This window comes from Barbatula barbatula, assembly GCF_947034865.1.
Source record: "Barbatula barbatula genome assembly, chromosome: 2".
NCBI lineage: Eukaryota > Metazoa > Chordata > Actinopteri > Cypriniformes > Nemacheilidae > Barbatula > Barbatula barbatula.
The window spans coordinates 18,326,262-18,352,268 of NC_136767.1; the positions used below are offsets into that span (position 1 = coordinate 18,326,262).

General features: G+C 37.2%; 3 protein-coding genes across 6 annotated transcripts; 2 read left to right on the top strand and 1 right to left on the bottom strand.

The window, feature by feature from the left end:
* Positions 1-1,069: 1,069 nt before the first annotated feature.
* On the top strand, positions 1,070-7,051 carry ntmt1 (N-terminal Xaa-Pro-Lys N-methyltransferase 1). Of its 2 annotated transcripts, none has more exons than XM_079451186.1 (4): positions 1,070-1,215; positions 2,298-2,472; positions 5,799-6,051; positions 6,186-7,051. In XM_079451186.1, exons 1-4 carry the CDS (start codon positions 1,169-1,171, stop codon positions 6,440-6,442), a joined length of 732 nt encoding a protein of 243 aa, XP_079307312.1. In that variant the 5' UTR covers positions 1,070-1,168; the 3' UTR covers positions 6,443-7,051. The 2 variants fall into 2 exon arrangements, with proteins under 2 accessions (XP_079307312.1, XP_079307313.1); XM_079451187.1 differs by having other exon boundaries at positions 1,075-1,215; positions 2,679-6,051; positions 6,186-7,010.
* A 170-nt stretch (positions 7,052-7,221) lies between these two features.
* ndor1 (NADPH dependent diflavin oxidoreductase 1) lies at positions 7,222-12,115 on the bottom strand. Its single transcript, XM_079451183.1, has 15 exons — positions 11,678-12,115; positions 11,345-11,486; positions 11,159-11,236; positions 10,969-11,066; positions 10,666-10,764; positions 10,396-10,497; positions 10,013-10,213; positions 9,805-9,932; positions 9,468-9,682; positions 9,091-9,198; positions 8,881-8,995; positions 8,626-8,772; positions 8,231-8,349; positions 7,625-7,719; positions 7,222-7,531 (listed from the first exon to the last, which is right to left on the bottom strand). The coding sequence occupies exons 2-15, from the start codon at positions 11,477-11,479 to the stop codon at positions 7,387-7,389; spliced, it is 1,785 nt and encodes a 594-aa protein (XP_079307309.1). The 5' UTR covers positions 11,480-11,486; positions 11,678-12,115; the 3' UTR covers positions 7,222-7,386.
* gpr107 (G protein-coupled receptor 107) lies at positions 12,097-24,508 on the top strand. 3 transcript variants are annotated; one of them, XR_013786327.1, is made up of 19 exons: positions 12,097-12,258; positions 12,435-12,557; positions 12,744-12,794; positions 13,021-13,109; positions 13,243-13,382; positions 14,041-14,069; positions 14,149-14,205; positions 14,347-14,469; positions 15,091-15,224; positions 15,393-15,468; positions 15,655-15,728; positions 15,818-15,935; positions 16,282-16,412; positions 16,563-16,606; positions 18,004-18,104; positions 18,182-18,231; positions 19,087-19,170; positions 19,350-19,471; positions 22,911-23,978. XR_013786327.1 is itself a non-coding variant. In XM_079451184.1 (18 exons), the coding sequence occupies exons 1-18, from the start codon at positions 12,160-12,162 to the stop codon at positions 22,999-23,001; spliced, it is 1,635 nt and encodes a 544-aa protein (XP_079307310.1). In that variant the 5' UTR covers positions 12,119-12,159; the 3' UTR covers positions 23,002-24,508. The 3 variants fall into 3 exon arrangements, 2 of the variants coding, with proteins under 2 accessions (XP_079307310.1, XP_079307311.1); XM_079451184.1 differs by lacking the exon at positions 18,004-18,104 and having other exon boundaries at positions 12,119-12,258; positions 22,911-24,508; XM_079451185.1 differs by lacking the exons at positions 18,004-18,104; positions 22,911-23,978 and having other exon boundaries at positions 12,119-12,258; positions 19,350-19,607.
* Positions 24,509-26,007: the final 1,499 nt, after the last annotated feature.

Consider the following 26,007-nt stretch of genomic DNA (forward strand, 5'->3'; position numbering starts at 1 on the left):
CATTGTCCTGTTGGAAGATGAACCGTCGCCCCAGTCTGAGGTCCAGAGCGCTCTGGACTTCCTCGAGGATGTCTCTGTACATTGCTGCATTAATTTTCCCTCGATCCTGACTAGTCTCCCAGTTCCTACCGCTGAAAAACATCCCCACAGCATGATTCTGCCACCACCATGCTTCACTGTAGGGACGGTATTGGCCAGGTGATGAGCAGTGCCTGGTTTCCACCAGACATGATGCTTACCATTCAGGCCAAAGGGTTCAATCTTGGTTTAATCAGACCAGAGAATTTTGTTTCTCATGGTCTGAGAGTCCTCCAGGCTGGTTGTCATGTGCCTTTTACTGAGGAGTGGCTTCCGTCTAGCCGCTCTGGAGTGCTGCAGAGATGGATGTTCTTCTGGAAGATTCTCCTCTCTCCACAGAGACATGCTGGAGCTCTGTCAGAGTGACCATCGGGTTCTTGGTCACCTGCCTGACTAAGGCCCTTCTCCCCCGATCGCTCAGTTTGGCCAGGCGGCCAGCTCTAGGAAGAGTCCTGATAGTTCCAAACTTCTTACATTTACGGATGATGGAGGCCACTGTGCTTAAGACCTTCAATGCTACAGAAATGTTTCTGTACCCTTCCCCAGATCTGCGCCTCGACACAATCCTGTCTCGGCAGTCTACAGCCAATTCCTTGGATTTCATGGCTTAGTTTGTGCTCTGACATGCACTGTTTAACCTGAAATATGTCGGACCTTATATAGACAGGTGTGTGCCTTTCCAAATCATTTCCAATCAACTGAATTTACCACAGGTGGACTTCAATAAAGTTGTAGAAACATCTCAAGGAAGATCAGTGGACACAGGATGATTTATTTATTTAGTATTTATTTCTTCCGAAACTAAGTACTCTCCACACTCCAGATCAGTAGGTGGCCGTAATGCACCTTTTCTTGGGTTTGCCAAACCGCTATAAAACACTAGAAGAAGAAGAAGGACACATGATGCACCTGAGCTAAATTTTGAGTGTCATGGCAAGTCTAAATGCGGCCAACAGGTGGCGACAAAACCAACAAAACTCGCTGAAAGGACACGGCACTCAAAAAAGGAAATGACGTATAGTTGGTAGCATGTATGCTGTGGGCAAGTAAAGAGAACTAGAACTACTTGGAACAGTTGTTTAGTCTTGATATGACCGATTTTAAAACACGACCGTCAGCCAGGGCACGAAAGCAAAGGTAAATCAATGGCGTGTTGAGTAAATCAGAAAGTGTGACGGTAATGTAGAGACTCATTGAGAGTGTGTGATTTAGAGCTGACCGTCTGTCAACACGTGTAACTTGTCAGAACCAAATATAGTTAAACGACAGGACAACTTTAACGAAAGCACTTAAATAACTCGGTGGAAAGACCACGTTTTAGTCCGCCGCAAACCAGCTTCAGTAATAAATGCGAGAATCCTCTTCCTGGATTTAAATAGGAATTTAACTTGATTAAAATAGACTTAAAGATCCTAAACGGTTGCAGTATGTCTATAGATAAATGTTGTTTGATTTTGTTAGAACAGTATATTTGTTTGTCTTTTACATTTCTGTTAGTTAGTTCTAGATCTTCATGATTTTTTTGACAGCTAACGTTAAGCTTACCACTTAAGGAGAGCTACATTTGGATCAAGGTGTTTGTGCTTTAGCCATTTGTATTTCTGTCAAGACTGAATTTTTAGATATCATTGCTATTTTATGCGCCTTAGTACCATAACATTTGTATTGTTGAATGATTATAACACTCGGTTTGGAGTATGCAACTGATTCGTTCATGCATTAAGTATTAAATAAACATTACCACATGTAAGTCAGTTGACATGTGAAGCTGTGTGGCATGCTCTGTTTTCTCCCGTCTAAAACGTTACATTTATACACGTTGTTTGTATGTATTTGTTTAGATTCATAATATAAAAACTCCATGGAAAACAAATACTTCAAATTAATTTACGTTCTAAAGACCTCGGATTTAAGATATTTCCCACCACAACCCGAAAGTAATGTTTGGAACTGAACTTTTTGATGTTCATTAATACGTTTAATGTTGTAGGCCTACTGTTACTAAATCATTAATAACATTAATGTTTTCATGTTACTTAATACTTTTAATATCACTAAAGCCACTATTTATTTGGGGGTTTGAGTTGGGAAATATCCTAAATCCGAATTGTCTGGAATGCAGCATTATTTTGCCTCAATTACATTGCATGTGTCAGGCCTCCAGTCAAAACCCTATTATGTGTTTTCTGGGAGACCTAACGATCTTTGGTCATGTTTAGGAATTGCACAAAGATGGAAGACCATGTAATAGAGAACGAGACGGCCTTTTACTCAAAGGCAGAGCACTACTGGAAGGAAGTTCCACCCACTGTGGATGGAATGCTGGGGGGTTACGGCAGCATTTCAAATACTGACATTAATGGTTCCAAAAAGTTTCTCCAGAAATTCCTTGGGGTGAGAACCCATTTTGTATTAACCTCCTATGACATATTACATTGTATATTTTTACATGCAGTAGGGATGGGCACGAGTACTTGAGTACTGGAATGAGACCGCGTCGATCAATGATGAAAACGTTGTCTATAAATATTTTAGATAATATATATATATATATATATTTTTAAATACAATAATTGTATTCTTTCTGATTGGTTATGCAGGCATTTCGGGTGGTACCCAGAGATTTGTTTGGTTACGTTGTGAGAGTTTGCATCCAGAGTCAAGTCGGGAGCACAGAAGGGCATAATGAAAGCGCGCAGCGATGCCTGGTTTCTCTTTGATAAACTTGACGAAAATACAGTCGAGTGCAAACTGGGCAGCGCCAAACTGCATACAAAACATACAAATCTACTGCAAGTTTGATTCGTTATGATCTTACACTCTCTGTATACAACATGGCGACAGCAAAAAGAAACCAAACATGTCTCTTTGCGCTGCATCCAGTGGGCACAAAATTTCAATTTATAATGGGTTCCAGGGCGCCAGACTAACTCTTTTTACTAGGAGCGCTGTAGCCCCTTACAGGTGACAGTGGTTTGGTTCTGCTCGTCATTTAAAAAGAGGCACAGCCAGGGGTGCAGATGGGATTTTTGTACTGGGGGACCAATCGGGCAGCAAATATTTTCAACTCCGTACGTTACTTTGCGTAATTTGAGCTAATGGTTTGCACTTAAAAGCCATTGGAGGATTCTTATTTAAAATCGTGGATTAACAACAATTACCAAAGGCCTACCTATCAACACTAGCAGTGCATGATCAAACTGTTATTCGTCTAGTATGCCAATCACCCACTAGATCTTCATGCCTTTTGCAAAATATGTTTTATTTAAACATAAATCATTCAATTAACCTCTGTCAATTTATACAACACTGGGTTAGAATTTAATGTTATGCCAGGCCCCTTTAATTTAGTTTTGCAAGTCCAGATAAAGCATCATTCCCTGACGATATATTTTTGATTTATCCAACCATTCTTTTTGTATTAATTCGCTATTTGCCTCTTTCCACTTATCTAATTGCATAGTCATGCTCCCCACGATTTGCTGTGTTTGCTAAGGTCAAAAGACTATCTATTCAAATAAATAACGAAAACCAACGATAATCTGCCACATCTAGGAAAAGTTAACAGACATAAGAAACTGATACTGTTTTATGTCTCTTCATTGCCTTAATGTGGCAGGTATGCCATCCATTTTCTCGGTCTAGAAAAAACAGCAACTCATTCATAAATGATGGCATTTGATCACTATGTTTACCACTGCTTCAGGCACGATTAAGACAGCTAACAGCTCAACCATAGGACCCTTGGGGGCAAGGGCAGGAGTCGTAGCAGGCTAGCATCAGCACCCGGAGAGTACAGAGAAAGTTAACGTTGGTGGCAGCACGGTCGTGTGTGTTAATTGACAACAGAACAGCTTGGTGGAAACCCTGATTGATCCTCAGTTTTACTGATATTTGTCAGCTTTCGTAGGGACAGAGAGGGAGACGGATCGGGGCGCTATGAATCTGAGGGGGTCATGTCCTCCCTGTCCCTGGTGCCATCTGCGAGCCTGGGCAGAGCCTACAGAGACGCTTTAAGTGCTAAGGAAAGAGACTGTCTAAACTCTGAAAACACCAGACCAAATAAGTCCTGAATTCATTTGAACCAACAGAAAATGTGCATGTAACTGTATGAAAAAGTACATATTTAGTTTATAGTGTTAAAGCAAAACGAAAACGTAAATACGTTTCAGGTTCAATCCATTCCCATTGAAGCTAAGCTCGTGTGGCGCTTGCACTGGCTGTGTCCACCAAGGCACATTTAGGGGGGATTCACATTTCACGTCTGAAAACGCGAGCCACACTGCTTTCTCATGCAGTGTGTGTGCAGCATTCTGAAAAGTTTAACTATTTCCGTCCCCTATTTGCCGCGCGTCTACATTTCATAACGAATATGCGCACGAAAAATACACCGAATTTGAATCAGGCTGTACGCAGCTGAAAACACCAAGTGCATGCTGAGCATTCTGCCCAAAGTTGAGCATTTTTCAACTCTTGTTGCCCGGTCAAATGCAAAAAAAAAAAATTCATTATGGACCCCTTAAAGGGATACTTCAACCAAAAATGAAAATTCTGTCATCATTTACTCACCTTCGAGTTATTCCAAATGTGTTGTGTATAAATGTCTTCGTTCTGATGAACGCAGAGGTTGATATTTGGAGTAATGCTTATAGCCAAGCAGATCTCAACACCAATTGACTACCATTGTAGGAGAACAACAACAATTGTTGGTAGTCAAAAGTGCCCTAAAAGCCTACATTCTTCAAAATATCATCTTTTGTGTTCAACAGAACCACATTTGGAACAATTCAAAGGTTGAGTACATGACATAATTTACATTTTTGGGTGAAGTACAGTATCACTTAAAGAATGGATTAAAAACGCTCGCTCTGCTCCACACCAGTATATTTGGACAGTCAGGTGAGACCACTACTATCAGACAGACAAGTCAAATGAGCTATGGATGGGGAGTCGACGCCTAAAGAGTAAATTCCTCAACTCGTAAAGTCGGATTTGAGAAGAACCTACTCTCGTCGACTCCTTTTCGACATGGTAATTTTTTATGTTGTCATTGACTTAAATTGGTTAAATTGTATTTGTGATTGGCGCAAAGCTTTTATTTCTCAAAAAAATATTGGTTTGAATATACGCTTCACAATAATCTTAAATGTGAGTAAAAAATTGCGCATAACTAGACACAAATCAAAATCAAGTTTGTGTATTATTTTAAAAAGCATTTCATCCAGTTTAAAAACAATCAACAGCCAGGAAGTCACAAATCATAAGTTCTTGTTTCTGGTTTATTATTATAGCATATATTGTTGGTTTTAAAATGCCCAATACAGTAAGGTGAAGTCTTGTTTAGCGCATATTTACGGAGCCTACAAAACAATGACACGTGGTGTCTAAGTACAAAATGTATTCATTTGTGTAACTGTAACACTCCAAAATCGATGCAATTTAAAAAAATAAACTTAGATTTACCATAAGTCTATAGCTATGGTTAGACCTGGGCCATGGTGTCCTTGTGCTAATTATTTACTCAATCTTGCCGTAGTTTAATTAACATCAGTTTTCGTATCAGTGTTGCAATTAAAATCATGCCCCGCCCCCAATTAATCGAGCACTTATTTCATTTCGAGTACTGGACAGGTTTGAAAAACATGATAAAAATGCCCATCCCTTACATGCAGTATAATCAATCAAGTTCATTTAATTTTTATAGTTTTTTCTATCATAAGGAAGGTCAGGGTAAGACTGGGACAGGCTTTGCTCTGGACTGTGGAGCTGGAATCGGCCGTATCACCAAACGGCTGCTTTTGCCACTCTTCCGTACAGTGGACTTAGTGGATGTGACGCAGGACTTTCTTGATCAAGCTCGTATGTATCTGGGTGAAGAGGGCAAGCGGGTAGAGAACTACTTCTGCTGTGGTCTTCAGGATTTCAATCCCCAGCCAGAGCATTATGATGTCATATGGATCCAGTGGGTTATTGGTACAGCATTTTATTTGGAACTGTTCTTTTATTTGACTGCACAAACAAACCTTTGATAACTGTTTTGCTGAACTTTGAAATTGCCAAATTAATGTTTTATTTATTTTGCAAATACAAACTCTCCATCTATCTAGGTCACTTGACCGATGATCACCTGGTTGAATTTTTGAGGCGTTGCCGAAGTGGTCTACATCCAAATGGTCTCATCGTAGTGAAAGATAACGTGGCATATGAAGGCGTAATAGCTGATGTTGTGGACAGCAGCGTGTGTCGGGACCTTAATTTACTACGGAGCATAGTGGCCAGGGCTGGACTTAACATCATCTATGAAGAACAGCAGCAGAACTTTCCTGAGGAGATCTATCAGGTTCACACGCTGGCCCTCAGATAACTGCAAGCATGCCTATGTTTGTTTCAGAGTATTTGTTCAGGAGGATCAATCTTAGCCACACAAAGCTATATGGTACTGCCAAAGTTTTCACTTAAAAAAAATGCACAAGACTGGAACCTTGGGGCGTTGAGATTTTAAGATAAGGAATTTGTAAGGCTCCCCTTGACCTTAAAGCTTTATGTTACCGCTAAGGTTCACAGCTGTCATGAATGTGAATACTTAAGTGGCTTATGGTTTCATATTGTAAATTCTCACTCCGATTAATCCTCAGTACGAAGTGTTAAATGGAGCAGAATTTCATCAGGAGAAAAAGTGGAAACAGTCAAGTTCAAACATAAACCACCTAATTACCTTTGTTTATCAGTGCCTGTACTGAAGACTATTTAAAGCTTAGTTTGACATGTGTCTGTGGGACTGGGCAACCTTTTAATAAGTTATTTGAGAATTTGAGTGTATACCAGTTCATGTTACATTTGAATATGTAAGTGTGTAAATTTATAACTGTTGACACACTCCGTCTTGTATCTTTCCTTGAATAAACTAATATTTTGGAGCACTCCTTGTGTGGAAAAATAATTGTGTAGATCCTTATTAAATATGACGTGTAGGCTGGCTTTTTTCATTATTGTTGCCCCAAAATAGGACTTCCAGCCGTCAGAAATGTTAGTCCTAAATAATGCAAACTGTGAGGAGCCAAAAGTTTGTCTTGACAAAGTAAACATAGTAAACAAATTATGATGTGATTCAGTTAAAATAAGAAAATGTGAGAGAACAATAAGCACGTTCAGTTGTGTTTTTCTATTAATGATAAATCAAGTCTTGGTAAGTCACACGGATCATAGGGAGTAGGGTAACTGTAAATTAGAGTACAGAGTGTCCTTCAAGCTTTCTTCCAGACTTGCTGTGATAGTTATTAGGCCAATGAAGGAGTTTTAAAAGAAGGATCAGGACCATGTTTCACTCTGAAAGCGCCTGACTTTCTCTATGGCGTCCAGCATCTCATGTGCTTGACTTTCAGACATGCCACCCTCTTTCTGAAAGGCTTCCTTTAGGGCATCACATACACTGGTGGGCATCTGCTTGGCATTCCTGAAGGGAAAACATAATTATGTTATTTGAAATATTTATACAAGGTTTGCATGTTTAAAAACTTTAGTGACTTCAACAATATAACAGACTTACCCTGCTATGTAAAAGTTGGCATTCTTATTTGCTATCAAGTCCCATAAAAGTTTGCTTTGTTGCCTCACACGATGCTGAACATAGATTTTATCCTCCTGCAAATAAATCAATGTAAATATGTGCCTTGCTGTATTCCACAGCCTAAAGGAACCATGATCCAATCCAAGCAACTGAATTATTATTAATAATTTCTACATAGCAAATAATAATACTTAAAGGGGCAGCTTTGCAGGCTAGGATTATTTTAAACCATGAACAGGATTTGGTTAAATTAGGATAATCAAATTGTTTAAAAAAAAACATACTTTACAAAAAAACATTACTACAATTGCATGGATATATTTTAATATGTGTCAGTGCAAGTTCTTTTCGATCAAGGCATCTCTAACATTTAAATTAGTCTGAGACTACGCTTAAACCCTGTCCATTAAACCGCCCAAACATTTTTTGGAATTACAAAAAGAAATTACATTAGTTTAAATGATTTTAATACTGAATGCAAAGATAGAGAAGGGAGAAGTATAAATGAAGGATTGTTATGGTAGCGAGACAGCATCTGTACAGTTCTCGTGAGGTAGGAGGATAAAATGAGTGCTGTTGTCTGACCTGGTCTCTAGAGAAAGCTGTGAAAAGGGTCATCTGGCCATCTTGCACTTTCTCTTTCCATTCTGATTGATAGTAGAAGTCTTTGGTCTCAGATCGGCAGCCAAAGAACAGCACGTTAGCTGAAATAGGATATGAGATTTTACTGAGTATGACAAACAACTCTGACTTAGCACCAGCAAATCACATAATTGCATAAGGTAAATGACTACTATTCTAGTTATTGACCATTAAAGTACAGCAAGGACTCAAAATTGCACATCAATTCAGTATATACAATATCTTCTTTTATTAAGTCTTTTAATCAACTTTAAAAAGTGGAAAATAACACCTCAAACTCTTATTTTTTTCTGAGGGTCAGTTAAAAAAACATTCACATTTATTTAACTAAGACTCACCCATCTTCCCCTGGGCAACCCTCTCCTGTATGGCAGATCTGAATGGAGCCAAACCTGTCCCTGGTCCCACCATTATCACAGGAGTGTCTTGGTCCTCAGGGAAACTCAAACTGCCTTTCTTGACCCACAAGGGTACGTACATTTCTCCTACAAAGTATAAAGGTAGCCATCAGTTGTTGTTTGTATAATTACTATATTATCGACGGTTTTGACTTTAATTTAACTTTGTAATTTCCACAGGTAAATCAGACCCACCTTTAGAGGGGTCTAGGGAAGCCAACCAGGATGAGCAGAGACCAATGCGTGGCTTAAAAAGCATGGTTTTATACTTCACCACTGCAAGTAAGATTTGGATGCGGTTGGGGTGTGCCTTTGAATCAGAGGAATTAGTTTCATTTGTTAAAATGTGTGTTAAGAAAACTTTTTAAAAGTTGCAGAAATTATGCTGCAGTACTTTGACCGTACCAAGAGCGAAGAGGCAATAGAGAAGGACCGAGGCTGGATTTCAGGAAAAAGATCCAAAAGGTAGTCAACACTCAGCGCAGCTGTGGTATGAGGGAAGTCTGCCAGAACCTACAAAAACAGGAATTAAGGTTAAATAGAATGGAAATGGTACATTCACTCAGTCTTTTTATGCAGGACGAAATAAAGAGAGCGGACACTAGTACTAACAGAAGCTACCTACAGTGTTTTAACCTGACATTTAAAGCTATAGTTCAACAGAGATTTTGATCAAAGAGGCATCCGTCTGCAGCACAACAGGGCATTACATGGCTTAGATTTCCATTTTATGACATTAAAAATAAACACATTCCACGTCGACAATAGCAGCATTCTCTCGCCTCCAGAGCTGTTCGGCGGGGTCGGTTGCAGTAAGCGTGAAGAGCGTCCTGACCCACAGCTGAGCCAAACTCCAGCAGTTTTTCACACTCCAGCTCATCAGTGGCAAAAGTGGCCAGCAGCTCGAAGAAGGAACGACGTGGAACAGCAGAAATGTCTAGGAACTCTTCCACCAGAAAGTGAACAGAGCAAGGCTGCGGGAGCCATGCAGGAACCACTACAACATAAAGAACAACCATTTTATTTATAAACTTTAGCTCTTTGTTCTTACTGTTAACCCAAATCTATAATATACATGAATAATCGTGTGTCTCTATATTCAGGTGTTATATACATCACCTGTGCTGTTGTCAGTGGGGGTTAATGTAAAGTAGCGCTCAGGATCAAGTCTCAAGAGTTGACAGAACTGCTTGACGTCCTCTGCAGTGTTACGGGGCCTCATCATTACAACATCACCTGCACTGTACCTGTCAGACATGGACATAATCTGTTACGCTTTTCTGTAATGACATCGCTACTAATAAACTGAAATGTTCATACTGCTCACTGGATGTTAGAGCCTGTTATGTCAAACTCAATATGCCTCACATCCTGGAAGTGTGAGGGATGAGTCACTCTCTGATTGAACACTATTCGAGCCGGGAAAGGATGCAATGAGGTGAGAAGGGCATCATTGCTAGGTCTCTGGAGATCAACCTGGTGGTTTGGGACTTCATCTAGGAAGTTGAAAACGAATCGAGGTGGAAGCCTGGAAAGATTTTGCGAAAAATATACAAATGAACATATAGTCTCTGCACAGTAATTTTAAACACTTCAGATAAACTTAATGTACATTTTTGCTTTTATATCCAAAACAATTGACTTAGAACGTGTATTCAATCTAAACATTTATGTATATATCACTAATGAGTGTTAGATTTATTGACAGACTTGTCTTCATCACGGAGTGGACCGAGGCCAGCAGGAGGTGGGTAGAGAGATAGAGTTTTCTGCCAAAACGAAAGCAACCATGGGTCAATCACACCATCTGGCCTGAGGAAGAAGATAAGAGATTACAGAACATATACGCAAATGGATGGATGCAGAGATATTTTGTTTGTGCATATCTTTGCTTTTCACATTTCAACGTTATGCATTACACGAGAAGTGTAAAACAGATCTGTGATCAGTATCTAAGGGATATATTTCCTGAAATCTCACCCTAGATCATGTTGATCATCAGCCAGTCCAACAGGCAGCAGCAAATTAGCTCCAAGCTGAAGCAAACGCTTATGGAGCTTCTTAGCGACAAAGTTGAACCTGAGAAGTGGCAAAAGGAGTTGTTTTAGTCATGTATGTAGTGTGTATATATGTAATATGACATCATGTTTAAATGGCACAACGGGCACTTTCAAACACTGTGAATTTAACACGGTGTTCTCAGTACTTCAGACGAATACAAATGCTGAACAACAAATAAAATCAAAAGTACTCTGTAAGCAAAGATCTGTTGACTCATTTTACTTTGGATAGGAGGAGTCTCCAAGACCCATAACGGCACAGTCAAGACGACAAAGAGAATCAGCAGGCAAAGACTTTCTGAACAGGAATCTCCAAAATTTCTGTATGAATAATAAGAATATTGAACATTTTCATGTGTTAAATGGGTTGACGTTTGGTGACAAAGGAAGAATACTGTTGCTTATTATCTGACCTTCATATTGTCTGGTGGGTCACCCTGTCCAGTTGTGGCACAGACAAACACAACCGGGGACTCTGTGATCAGGTTAACCTACAGTAATGAGAATATTACAATTACTAAGAGACCTTGTAAATAATGAACTCACATAACCTGCCACCCAAGACACAATGGATATCTGTATAACCACCATGCACTGACCACATTGTAAGTGTCCAGGGCTTCCACTCGGACTCGCATCCGCCTCCTCTGTGCTTGACGGCCGATCCGCTCAGCTGTATCTTGCGCTGTTCCTGTTTGGCTCCCGTAGAGAACAAGGAGGCTGTGGACGTTCATTTTGCCACTGTGAAGATAGAAGCTATTGAATTAAATATCACTTGTTGTTGAAAAACAAGGTGTATGAATGTACGACTCGTAAAGTCGATTTACAACCATAATAAACGTTACAGCTTTCACGATTCACAATTTACGTGACACTTCTCGTGTTCTTATTTTTTCAAATGTACAATTATCAAATAAAGTCAAACATCTTACCTAAAAGTGTAAAAACTCCCACTGTAATCCACACATAACCTAATAACAATGACTATAAAACTACGAAAGAGTCTTAAATAAACGCAAGTTGTCACGGAGCACTTTACATGACAACGTAATTCAGTCGATTGATTTCTACGTCACTTTACGGGGTCTCGCGTCTGGGAAATGTAGTTGTCAAGGCACATAAGTCTCAGGTGCTTTTCAGCCAGAAGAAAAGACGTCGCTGTTGCCCTGTCCAATATGGCGACAGCGTTGACTTATCATGCGTCTTAAGGAGATAACAGGAGGACTACGTGAGGTATAAATTAATTTATTTATACAAACTATTAATTTGATACAAAAAATGTAGTACTTTGTATTGTACAAACTACAAACCACACAATTCTACTTCCCGCCAATAGATGGTTTCGTTTATTACTCACATGAACCGGAAATAATAGTGTCGTTGACCTACTATTATTTCCGAAGCGGTTTTAAAAATGGCGTCCGGGAAAATATGTATGTTTACAGTTATCAATGCGATTATTACAGTTTTTATAATAGAAAGTCACTGTCGACTACATCATCTTATACTTAAGGTGGGTATGCGTGAAAGTTTTTTTCTGCTTATAGTACGGTTTGGCCCCGTTATGGATATAATACCAGTTAATGCCTTGTCTTGTGATCTATCAACCAAATCGTTTGGATGACACAAACATTATAAATCAACTGAATAAAATAGTCCTGCCTCTTTTGACACATGTTATGTTCTCAGGATGACATCCGTCAGCGGGTCCATCTTAATACATTCGGCTTTTATAAAGATGGTTTCATGAGTATAAGCATGAACAGCCTCAGCTTCACAAATGGAAATACGGACGACATTGACAGCTCCACGGTAACAATCTCTTGGTCTCTGTGGTTCATTCAGGGCTTTATCTTACCGTATTGATGTCTTGCAGTATATTTCTGACCTTACGTCAATACGTTAATAAAATGTTACTTACAAATGTTGATCAGGTTAAACACGGGATGATATTTATTAACCATCAACGTCTTTCTAATGTATTCCTTTTTTTTACAGATTGGTTTCAGCTTAGATCGTTCAAGCAATAATGGTTTCTCCACATATCTGGTTAGCATTTGCCGTTTTATGCCCGTCCGAACATTACTGTTTTCTGTTTAGTTTAGTTCACTTGTTTGATGATAGATTAGAAATGATATATTGTTGCTGTGTTTGCCATCTTTAAATATTCTTACAGTGTTAGAATAAAATGTATTCAATATAAGTAATTTACTTTACTTTTAATTTAATTTCAGATAAACTATGTTAAATACTTTGATATTTTTTTAACACACAGGATGAAGGTCTTGACTACTGTCCTCTGAAAAAAGATCCAAGCAGTGATTTTGCTGGAGTGTTTCTTTTGTTGGACTTCAAAAATAAACTGTGAGTGAGCTTTCTTTAAACTCTTTTCTGCCGGGAATGTTTTGGTGTATTTTCCTTCTTTGTAAAACCCAAAGTTCATCTAAAACTATCTTTTTGTTTTCAAACGCTTTGCCGTGGTTTGCAAAATCCACAGAGTGAGAAAGAAGACCTCTGCAGAAGCAGATGTGTTTCCTGAAATCATACCTGTGTTGCATAAAAATACTGAGAAGCAAGTGCCTGCTGAAAAGGGGAAAGATCTCCAAGACAATAAACCAGATGATGAAAGTCAACCCGGTAAGTCTTTCATATTTTATAAATGTAATAGGTTATTTCTTAAGACCAAGATACAAGACCCTTTCAAAACACAACATGATATGAATATTACTGTACTGTACTACTACAGCTGTAGTAACTGTGTTATTTATCTTATTTACATTTACAACTTATTTATCTTAAATTAGTCACATTTTATTTAAAAATGGGGTTACACACTCCGTTTCTGCCAATCTCATAATAATATTGAGTACCTATACAGTAGACTTGCATATGTCGTATCTTCGAAAACTATCTAATTTGATAAAATATATCAAAGAGAGATTCAGCTGTACGATTATATCCGCTGAAGGCGTGCAGGGGGACGGAACTACAGCACGAGCACACAATAGATAATTGCATTAATCCCTTCGTGTTTTTTACATTATGCAGTACGTGCCAACTAACACAGACATATGACTTAGTTTGACTTAACGTATGTTACGCATTAGAAGCCAGCACGTTCAACAGTGTAAAGAAGTCAGAATGCATTAAAAAGGCATGTTACCTGATCTTTAATATGGCAACAAAACACACACCAGTCTGTAGTGTTAAAATTTATTAGAGTGACCTGATCTTTTTTATGTAATAAAATAAAAATGTTATTTAAATCTTTACATTGATATTTCTTTATTTGCAGCGGCTCCCAAAGTCAAGAGAGACGTTGAGGTGAGATCTGCCTAGAATGATCTAAAAAAAAATCCTATTTAGGTATTATCATCTTTATGATTTTATTATTCACCTCCAGAACAAGGCAGAAGATACCTATCCTCTTCAAACCAAAGGCCAGGTCTACTCCCTTCAGGTGGGATTTATTGTTTTGAAGTGCATTTATGAAACTCGTATCTGTCTGTACATGTTTAGTATTTCTAGGATTTTAAGGCTACCATGTAAAACAGTTCCAGTTGTTAACTCTACCGATTCACCTGTTTTTGTGTGTTTTTAGTTTTACTTCAATATCACAACAGACGAGCAGCAAGGCCTTTACAACTTTTATTTCTACAACTGCTACTCCATGCCAATAAATCAGCGCAGCTCTATGTCAGACCTGCTGACTTTCAGCATTGATGTGAGTGTTTTCTCAGTTCTAAAATACTCTGAATATCAAAGTAATGTGAATCACTATAAATCTGTGCTTGATAAGGTGCAAGAATCTCTGCAATATTGTGAATGTAGTCAAAAATAAATAAAGTTGGGCACATTGGGCAGAAGAGTGACTGCAACCCGCTCAGCAGAAATATACTGACCATATAGCGCCTCTTAAACCATATAATATTGAAATATTAGGGACAGAACGAGGAACACATTGTATTCGTAACAAAGTTGAATTTTTGTCCCTGACAGGGCAATATACACAATAGCTGTTACAATATAAATATTTCTTGAAATTGTCTACATTTATTTTAAATGGAACGTAGTGCTAATAAGCATGGTGAGTATACATACTATATACTAATTATTAGCAAAATTGGTATTAGTATCTATGTAGAAAGTACATCAAATTTCAACCTGAAATGAAATGGACAGGTATCACTTTTTTCTACTTTTCAGCATAGTTTTTCAAAATAAGGTAGTTTCAATGCTTTTTAACAAGTGCAATTGTGGAAAAATCATTCTAATGTTTTTGTGGTAATATTGTGAAATTATTTCAGGTTGTTAGTTGATCTGATGAAACATGATGTGATTTCAGATCAATATTAAGGAGAAGAATCCAGACAGCTTCCTCTCGGCAGGAGAGATTCCTTTACCTAAACTTTACATCTACATGTCCACTTTCTTCTTGGTCATTGGCGTACTGTGGGTTCATGTTTTGTGTACTCATAGGTAAGTGATAATATTACAGACCTGTTTTCAGCAGGAAAGTTTTGGTTGTTTAGATCATTTTTGTTATGCCTGGGTTTTTTGTGTTTAACAAAAAATGACCAGTGAAGAGCAGCAGAATCATACCTTGTATTTTGTAGTGTTAACTCTTTTCCTTCTATCTTTTATTAGTGCTGATGTTTACAAGATTCATTGGCTGATGGCGGCTCTTCCATTCACAAAGTCACTTTCTCTTATTTTCCACGCGGTGAGTTTTGCCTTTTGACCTTTTGTATGTTCTTATGCTAAATGTAAATTTAAATGAAAAATTTTTGTTAACAATGCTGAAAATGTTCCTGTTGCAGCTGACAGAGCTAGATACCCAAGCCAAAAAGTTGTATAGTTTATTGTATGCTACATTTTCTATTTTTAATAAATTATGTTTCTGTTACAGATTGACTACTACTACATTTCCAATCAGGGCTTTCCCATCGAAGGCTGGGCTGTGGTCTATTACATTACTCACCTGTACGTTTTAATGCTTTTAATATGTGATGCTTAACTGTAATTCCGCACCAAGTGAATATTTAAATTTCGAATGTTTTGTTTGAATACAGACTGAAGGGAGCGCTGTTGTTCATTACTATAGCATTAATAGGGACTGGCTGGGCCTTTGTCAAACATATTCTCTCTGATAAAGACAAGAAGATCTTCATGATCGTCATTCCTTTGCAGGTACTGTCACATATGTTTTCTTTTAGCAGTTCTTTAACCTTTGTTATTCCTGCCATGCTTATTTGATCAATGCATGTCTCTTTTATTAGTAAGGGACTATTATTAGAAGTATTTGATGTAACCCATCAATTAAGTTGCATTTTCTAACAAAGTGTTTTTGCAACAGCCAACCAAGTAACTCAATTCTTTTTGTCATCAAATGAATACTTGTATGTGGTGCTTTATCAGTGTCAATATTGGTCTCCAGTATGTTTTGTTTCAAAAGCAAATGCGATTAATATACAGATTGCTTTAAGCTATCCTTTTTAATGAATGCTATGTTATAATATAAGTCTTGTTATATCAGGTTCTGGCAAATGTGGCGTACATCATTATTGAGTCCACAGAGGAAGGCTCCAGTGAGTACGGTCTGTGGATGGAGATCCTGTTCTTGGTGGATCTGCTGTGCTGTGGGGCTATTCTCTTCCCTGTTGTATGGTAAGTGCTCTACTTGTCTTTTCTTTTGATGCTGATCAGATAATGTCAGTAGGACAAATAAGATCATTTAGTAAATGGTAGCTTGCGATTGGAAAGTTCTTGTTGATTTTTTAGGTCTAATGTTGTCTGATGTTTGTTCTTTATTTGTAGGTCTATTAGACATTTACAGGAGGCATCAGCCACAGATGGGAAAGGTAGGTTAATAAAACATTGCCAGTGAGATAAAAATTTTTTAAAAGATGTCAATGATGTGTCCCAATATGCCTACATATATTTATTTAATATATGAATATAAATTTATTATGTTTAATATCTTGGATCTTTAAACATTCTAAATTCTTTACTTTCAACTGCATAATTTCTCTGACTGTAGCCATTCATAAGATTGCAGTGTTTTCAGCATGAAATTGATTTGGGCTGTCTCCCAAAATGGAGCAGCTAGACAACAAGTTTGTAAGTTAGTAAAAGGTGCCTTGTTTTTGCTAAAAAAAGTTATCGCTTACAGTTGTAGTCTCTGAGTTTGTGAAGAAAACAAAATATATCTAAATTCTAAAAGTCTTTATTTGGTGTACTTTGAGGTCAGTAATTAAATGATGAACCCTTGGCCTTCTCGTCTGCAAACATTTGTTACTAATATCAAATAAGAAGTGGATATTATATTTCTCCATTGTGGCTTGATGATTTTAAAAAGGAAAAAATTATTCTGCTAGGAATGAACTGTCTGGCATGGGCTTAGCCACCTTCCTCCGTTGCCTGTTGTGAGAGCAGATGCCAGGCAGCTTGTAAATGTCATAGCTCAGAGAAACCAGCCTGAGCTATGACTTTATTCTACCCACAAATCCAGAGAATGGACGGATAGATATAACCCACAGTGAGGGTCTCTGCAAATTCCATCATCTGGGAAGAAATTGCCAAAACTTAGCCCTGACACTTGTGCACATATAACCTTATATAGTCCATATCTGTGCTCAATGTTCTGATATACAGTCAAAATGTAGCCTTATGTAATCATTCCAGTGTACCACATAAAAAACCTTTAACCTACTGTAAAGTAAAGATAGGGCACTATATGGAGTATATATAGAGTTTTGAATGTTTTTGACAACTTCCTGCTGTGTTTTTTAGAGACCTGCAGTAGAGATGTTTGGTGGTTGGGCTATTTGGGGTTGGTGGGCTAAAATAAGTGTGCACCGTTTTTATTTCTTTAATGTCCCTGAATATGTCTATTTACAACATGCTAATGTGCTTACATTGCCTTTTTCCACCAAGATGGCAGGGTGAATGAACATGAGTGTGTGCGTGTGTTTGTGTAGAGAAGAGACAGAGATTAGCACTCAAAATGAAGCAGGTTATTCCCACAGCCCCTGTGTCCCAATTTTTATCACTGCAGAAAGATGATGCTCTTTCTGAAACATTTATAGAAATCGACAAACTAATCACATTTAGATACTTAGGAACATTTTAGGTATATATTATGGTGTTAACAATACGAACTATATTATGTTTGGTGTGATATTTTTATTAAAAGAAACAATACATAAAAAGTCCCAGACAGTTTGTTTTAGTGCTGCTTTTCCTGCTTCCATTTCAGGCGTTTCTCTCGCAGTGCACAAAGATTTCAACTTTGATTGCCTCCTGATTTTAACAGTTTTCACAGTAGGAGCGAGAAGCTCCGTAATTGAAGCATGAAAGGTATAAGGACAGCACATCCTCGCTCTCTCTCTCTCATGTTTTAATCATAATGCTTTGGCTTTGTCTCTATTTTACAGCTGCTATCAATCTGGCTCAGCTGAAACTTTTTAGGCACTACTATGTGATGGTATGTATTCACTTCCTATTCACATTCAGACTCACTATAGGTGGAAACGTGTCATTCAATAGTTGGTAAACAGTTAGATTTGGGCCAATAACTTTTGCTTGACTTGAACAGTGACCATTTCTTTTAAAACGCATTATTAAATTAATATAAAACTGCCTATTATATTTTTATCCACACTAAGAATGTTTGAACACACGCAACACTAAAAAGACCTTTTGTATTTTATAATAAGCATTTCAAACATTTCTGTTTTAAATGATGTGATTAGAATGTTTTATTTATATTGAATAAAATTAACCAGAATTGTTTTGTTTGGATAAGACTATTTCATTAGTGTTAAATCATTAATGTAAAACCATTACACATTTATCATAAATGTAAAATAATATTATTTTGTTTTAAATTTGACAAAATCTCTTTGTTTAAATTTGAACAATGCCATATTTGTTATGTGGTCTCAGGCATTTAGACCCAACTGTATGATGTGTTATTATTGTATTCTATCTTCCTTGGATTGCAATGTCTTTTCCAGTTTAGACGGTTTCAAAGTAACAACATAAACAAACTTCACAGCGCAGGCACAAAGTTACAACTTTAAATAAAAATGATATACAATTAAATTAAACAAATTGTTTATGTAATACAATTATTATACAATAAAATGTTAATATAAATTAATATTAATATACATGTTTTAAGATATAAATTAGCCACTAGCCAGGCTGAAAAACAAACAGACTGAAAGTTAACTTCGGACCAGGCATGTGCATCCAAGGAAACCGTCTATAATGTAAACTTGAATCATTTGGACAAGTGTATCACTCTTCTGTCTCTTGTTCTTTTTCTCTGTCACAGATTGTATGCTATATTTATTTCACTCGTATCATCGCCAGTCTCATCAAGGTCATTGTCCCCTTTCAGTGGAAGTGGCTCTACCAGGTGAGTGACAGATGAGAAATATTATTATGCTGCTAAATATACACGTACAAGTGCAGGCTCATTCAAACCAAACCTAAACATTGAAAGCTATCAAGCAATTTTACATTTGAGATAGGAATCAGTAAAGTTGTAAATAAAGTAAAATCATGTGCAATTTTAGCATACTTATTTTCTCTCAGCTATTGGATGAGCTGGCCACCCTGACCTTCTTCTTCTTAACCGGACACAAGTTCCGGCCGGCCTCCTACAACCCGTATCTGCTGCTGTCTGTTGAGGAAGAAGACATGGAGATGGATGATGTGTAAGGATTGACAATCATATGTAAATCCATAGCTATGCATATGCAATTGCCCTATGATAGTAATTCATTCGTCAAATGAATATGCAAAGTATATGACACAGAGAAGTCTTTCTCACTATTGGGAATGCCACACTTCCTTTCTGCTTCCGTCTTCTGTCCTACTTATTCAAAACCATAAAAAGCCATTGAGACAAGTGTTTTGCGTTTTTGTAATTACACTTATAATATCAGGAAAAGTTAGCAGCACTTTCCAACATTTCTCAGACCCTCATAGAGAACAAGTGATGTCAGGTGACCGTAACTACACACAAAAGATGATGGACGGGGCGTGATATGCGCATTTTGAAAAAAGTATCCTATTATGCAAGCCTCCTGGTAACACACACAGACTACCAATTATCCAGACACTTGTCATGGCTCTGGGAGGAGCCCAGAAGGCTTCTGATTGGAGTACCTGATGGCCATCCTTATTACATGCCCTAGTTGAGAGCACCTGTCACACCCGTTTATTTACTCACACACACTCTCATCCATGTTGCTCATTGACTTTCTCACCTCGAGCTGCTTCATCAGATTAGGTCAAATCTTTCATTGGCTTCATTTCTACAATCGATTTCCCAGCTCTAGTGAAGTGCATTTCTCTCCATATCTTTTTCTTGACAACCCGACCCCTCCTCCCTCATGTCGCCATCTCCCGTTGATCCTGTGTTCTGCATTCCCTCAGGCAACTTGTGCTCTGTCCATCCCCCACATTCCCCCACCCCAGCAGCACTTCCCAAAATAGCCCTGTGACTCCATATGTCCTTGTTCCTTGCTTGCTTTTTCCCCTCGTCTCCTCCCTCTCACCGAATCTCTTCCACCTGCCTCAGACCGGCCCCCTTTCTCCCAGGCCGTAGTGCTATCTTGTGGCCTATTTTCCCAAAACTTTTTTGGGTGACTTGGCTTTGGCCTGATTTGTCTGTCCTCATTGAGTCTTGCAGAGAACACAGACAAGATGGATGATAGAAACCACAAAAATAGAAAGCATTGTTCTCATGAGCATTCAGAGTTTAGATCTGAGCTATTCTGTTTGTTTTTATTTAGATTTTAGATGAATACTATTTTTATATAGTCAGAAATGTGTTTGACACCATTTAACAATTTGCACAATTTTATAATCCTGCCCTCTCAATTGCAAAATGTTATATAAAAGCAACATTAACTGGTTACACGATCTGAATGCAAATCAGACCTTTTAGTGGCACCTGTTAAAAGAACCTGACTTCCTAGCATTTGCTAGATTCCTGGCATTTGCTGCCATTTCACACAGTCTGTGCTTTGTGCCACAGTGGTCTAGACTGCAGCTCTGAGGAAATCTTTACTGGTCCGTGATGCCATCTGATTATTTGTTAGATGTCTTATTGGGATGCGGTAATGTAGCATCATATTTGAATTGGACTTTAAATTGGAAAAGAAAAATACCGGATGGCATATAATTAAAATCAACCAGCGTATAAGCCACAGAAATAGGATTAGATTGAAATTTTTATAACCTGTATTTGAACTCTCGGTTACCTGTTTTAAACCAATTTAATTAAGTATTTTTGGCATTTTAGGGCTTCTTTAAGGATTCACATCAATTTATGAATCAGATGCATTGTTATGTTTGTGTTAGCGTAATGTTTCTTCTCCGTTATAGAATACGTGTTTTAATGACCTAAATTAAATTAATCCTGATAGGCTGAAGCCTGTGTTGCTTCATGACAGTAGATCCTGATAAGGGCTGCGTTTCCCAAAAGCATCGCAAGGCTAAGTGCATCGTAAAACCAATCGTACGAATCATCTTAGACTTAAGTACGGTTTCCCAAACGCTTCGTAACATATGTAGCACTTGAAAATCATCGCAGATCTACGGGTCCTCTGGAGTAATCGTAAATCCCTTAACGCATCATAAGACAGATTTTTGAGGTCACCTGCAGGACAACCTGAGAATTGCGCATTAACCTAAACACTCCTATATTTAAATTTATCATGTTTTTATTTATTGTATTTTTTTGTTTGTAAAACTAAATTTAATAAAAAACACAGTACTATAAAAAATGTAATGACTGAACATACATTAAAAGGAATAAAAAATATTTAGTATGGGCAAGTTATTGGTTTTAAACAAATCATGCATGTTTTTGCTGGATCAAAGTAAGTCCACATATTATGCAAAGTAAAGATTTTGTGTTTAAATTAGAAATGGTCAAAATCTTACTTTGTGGTTGTCATGTCTTTGTCCTTCTCCTGCTGCTGTAGTGAAAACCTGATTTTCTCTTTGAGAGTAGTGTGACCTATCATCTAATTATTAAGAAGAACTATGTGATTAAAGGTTACAAAGCATATACATATATCCCACACAGCCTATCATATTTTCCTAGAAATGCAGAAGGCAATACTTAAAGAAACAGAATGTCTGATTTAATGTGGCCATATTTAATCCAATCTATGCTCAAATAATTATGAGGAGCCTAAGGGTGTAAAGTATGAATGCAGGGGAGCTATGTTTTGGTCTTCGTTTCTGATCAGAACTTTACATCAATGCTTGCTTCTAAAACAGAATGCATACTCATGGTTGCATTTTTTAAATGTAATGCAAATGCTTGTCTGGATAAAAAGCATTGTTTGTGGAATTAGAAAGAAAATGAATTAAAATATCATGTTTTAAAGTGATTTAGGTGTGTTTATATTTAGATGATTTAGATGCAGTTGTAGATAATTTTTCTGAATTAACTATTTTTAGGTGTGTGTTAATGTAAAATTATTATTTTAGTTTTATTCTGTGAACTCCTAACATTATTTCTCCCAAATTTCTAACAAAAATATTGTTTCTTTTTGCAGAAAATGAAAACCGTGAGAAACCATTAAAAACACAGAGAAGATGCTCTGTATTTGCTCTGTATTTTTTCAGACCTCAATTTCTGCCAAGAAAACAAGTTTATGTTCACTTTTAAGCCATGCAACATTAATACTTGTAAATGTATTTAGGAAAAGGTCGAGAATTTATTTTATGTGATTTGGATGAATGACTTTGTCACTCCTGAGGTTTAATTTGTTGAAATTCAACAGACACTGGACTGGCCACAATGCATCTAAAAATGCTGAATAAAAAAACACAGCTGTATATTACATTAAGTGTGGCTTTTAGGAACAAAAGTATTTAGATACTTAGTATTTAATAGCTGAAAAATGAAGACGATCCAATTTTGATTTGTGTTCTGTTAGCTTCTTCATAATGTTAATACTGGTTTAGTTTCAGCTTGCTCATACTAGAAGATTAAGTCTTGATCTTTGAAGAACCTTTTCTAAAAATACAGTTTTAGTTCTAGAGCTCATGATTTATTTTCTATTAAGAAGCGTTAAATTGGTTCCTGCGTGTTGTCTTTCTCCTGATGCCTTTCTTCTCTTTTCATTTCAGTGTAACTACCTCAACAGCCATGGGTGAGGGGGTTAAGAAAGTGAATAAGTTATCAAATGGCCCTTCTGAGGAGAGGGAGAGCATGGCTTGATGGAAGATCAAATTCTCTGTCTGTGTGCCTCTGGACTTTGTGGCCAGCTACTGAAATGTCAGACATTCTTAACAGCTTTGATGTGCAGAATTCCCAGTGGACCTACTTTATGATCACATGTGAAGACACAGTGTTCCAGATCCGTATATATCTATCTCTTTAAATGTTGCACCGACGGTATAGAGACCTCACACTACATAGCTCCATTCCTTCTACCGCTGTAATTTTATTGCTTGGTGCTGTGCTTTATTCTCATTTTATAATGTGTGTGTGTTTTATTTTCTAAATTTATTTATGACCTTCCTAAGCATTGCTTGATCTTAGACACTCTTGTGGCACTTTAATAGGAACACTCCAGTCGCGTGAAAGAGTACGTGTGGTCACTGGGATCTGTGTGACGCTGCTGTCTCTGTGCTATTATTTAAGTGATTGTTTCCGACTCAAAGTTTTCCAAAATTATATTTTTTTATGTAAATGCAGGGCCCAGAAAACATGCATCCCTGATTTAAGCATTACAAGGAATAGAATGTACAGTGCACAAGATTAGATGACGACAGCTTCATGTTTTCTCAGTATTTGTGAATTAAGAACACAGATGACGAATGACATTAACATCACCATCAACATATTTTTAAATGTATCAAAATGTGGATTCAAATGATTTCAGGGATCTTGCAAATTACAATTCCTGGTAATGCAATGGAATATTTTAATTTGATGTTCAATATTAAGCTTTTTCTCATATCTTAGGGCAGCTTTATGAAATTGTGTTTCAGTATTAAATTGTGCAATGGTTTCATATGTATGGCTTCATATTTGATTAAAAGTGTGCTCGTTTGAAGTCTGTATATAATGGGGAAATACATCGATTCTGTATGATAAAGAACTAACTATATAAGTCCTGTCAGAATGCAGCCCAGGATTCTTATTGTTTATTCGGTTCTTCAACAGCTATAGAAGTCCATTCTTAAATTATGCCATAACCAATGTAAATTTCTTACTCAACATTATTTGAGATGATGAAGTTTTACAACAAAATCGGGATCCTTTAGGACAAAATCATGATGTAGTATCTTATCATTCCTTAACACAACAACATTTGAAGGCATTGAGATAAATGGAGGGTTTATAATTAATTCCCAAGTGTGGCGCGCTCCGCTCACTTCAGCTGAAGTGCCATTAAAAACCATCTAATGTTGACAAAATATAAATGAGGGACTAAAAATGAGCGAACCAGAGAATTACAAATGATAATTCTGTCGTGTCATTTTTTTACCTTCAGAAAAATGCTTTGACTAATTTTTCATATGGGAACAAGAACATTTTTAAGAGATGGGGTGAAGTACAAAATGTAAACATTTATTGAACGTTCTGACTTTGCCAAACCTGCAACAAAATAGATGTGCTAATATTTTGCTGATGATGTGTCACTTGTTTGGAACCTGCGAGTTTCAATTACTTGTTCGAGCTTAAAATTGTGCTTTTTAAAATTATATTAATTTGCCTTATGTTTATCGTTTTATGTAACACTCTTCATTGGAGACCCTAGATAGTGTGATGGCAAGACTTGATATAGTTATTATTTATCAAATATTCAATCTGTTTGCACAAAACAGAGCACTGTAAAGTAGTTTATCCATATTAACAGGTTACAAACGTTTTGTATTATTCGTTATTTGATAAATGTATATCAATAATGTGCCATTTTCATTTTATAACACTCGATATAGAACGCGTTATTCAGTTTCTTAAAGTATCAGGTTTATTATATTTACTACTGTTTACACCCACAGTTATATGGTCGGCTTCATTCTCATGCCATTTAGACTACATGATATATTTTCAAAGTGTGCTCATCATATTAACAGGCTAACTACACTGTTAAACTTCATTACAATGAGGGAGATGAGAGGTGATGGTGTTCTTGCACTACACAGCAGGCTGAGAGTGTAAAAGTGAGTGAGTAAAAGCATGATTAGATATCAGCTGACCCTGCTTGACACTATTGCTCAGGGTGAATGAGGCCCATTAAAGATTAGTTGCCTGGCTCAAAACAGTGCAACAGCATAGATAGGGTGTAATGGTTTGAGGGTTGTTTAACACAAAAGAAAATCCACTAGTTAAAGAAAAAAGGTTTGTTTGTATGTGTAATTTCATGCAAAGCTTGTACATTTTTCAACATAAATTGTACATTCCGTCTATTAGCAATATGACCTTATTTGACTTGCATCTTTGGCAAGCTCACTGAATGTGTCTGCAAGGGAACACCTGCTAAATGTATCCTTCATCTTCGGTTTCGTCCACGGCAAGGACAAATGACAATAAATAAAATATGTCTCGGCTTTGACAATCCTACAGTATATAAGCTTTGCTTGAAATCTTTGATTTAGCGGACACAAAGTATTCTCATTCCTTAGATCTGGGGAAGTGCACTGACATTATTGTAAGTAGTGCATGCCGAGAAAGCTTCACCAGAAAAAAGGTTAGCCATGTCCCTCTTGTAACCTTAAGTTAAAAGGAAATAATCATGCATTGTTTCTTAAGCTGTTACCAAATATAGTATCAATAATTGAAAAATGTGGTACAATCAATATCAGAGGCTTGCATTAGTAGGTCATCTTGTTAACTTCAGAATCTGTCCAAAGATGACAAAATACTCAAAAGTGTTCCATCAAATTTCCATCCTGTTCCCCTTCTGCGATTTACCCAATGAGTCAATCCGTAAATTGACTCTCTCTCTCTCTCTCTCTCTCTCTCTCTCTCTCCACATACTATTTATAAACCTCTTTCACCTTCCAAATGATTTTTATCTCCATTGGGTAATTTTTTCCAGAATGGTCCTTTCGTGAGACTGTTTGCTCTATAACTTTGTTAATCATGGTCTGTTGAAAATACATTCAGCTGACTACTTGGCTATACAGTCTTGGTTTTCATATCCTATTATATTTACATTTATATTTATGAAGCAATGTTTATAGCATAATGTTAAAAACAAGTTTACAAGAT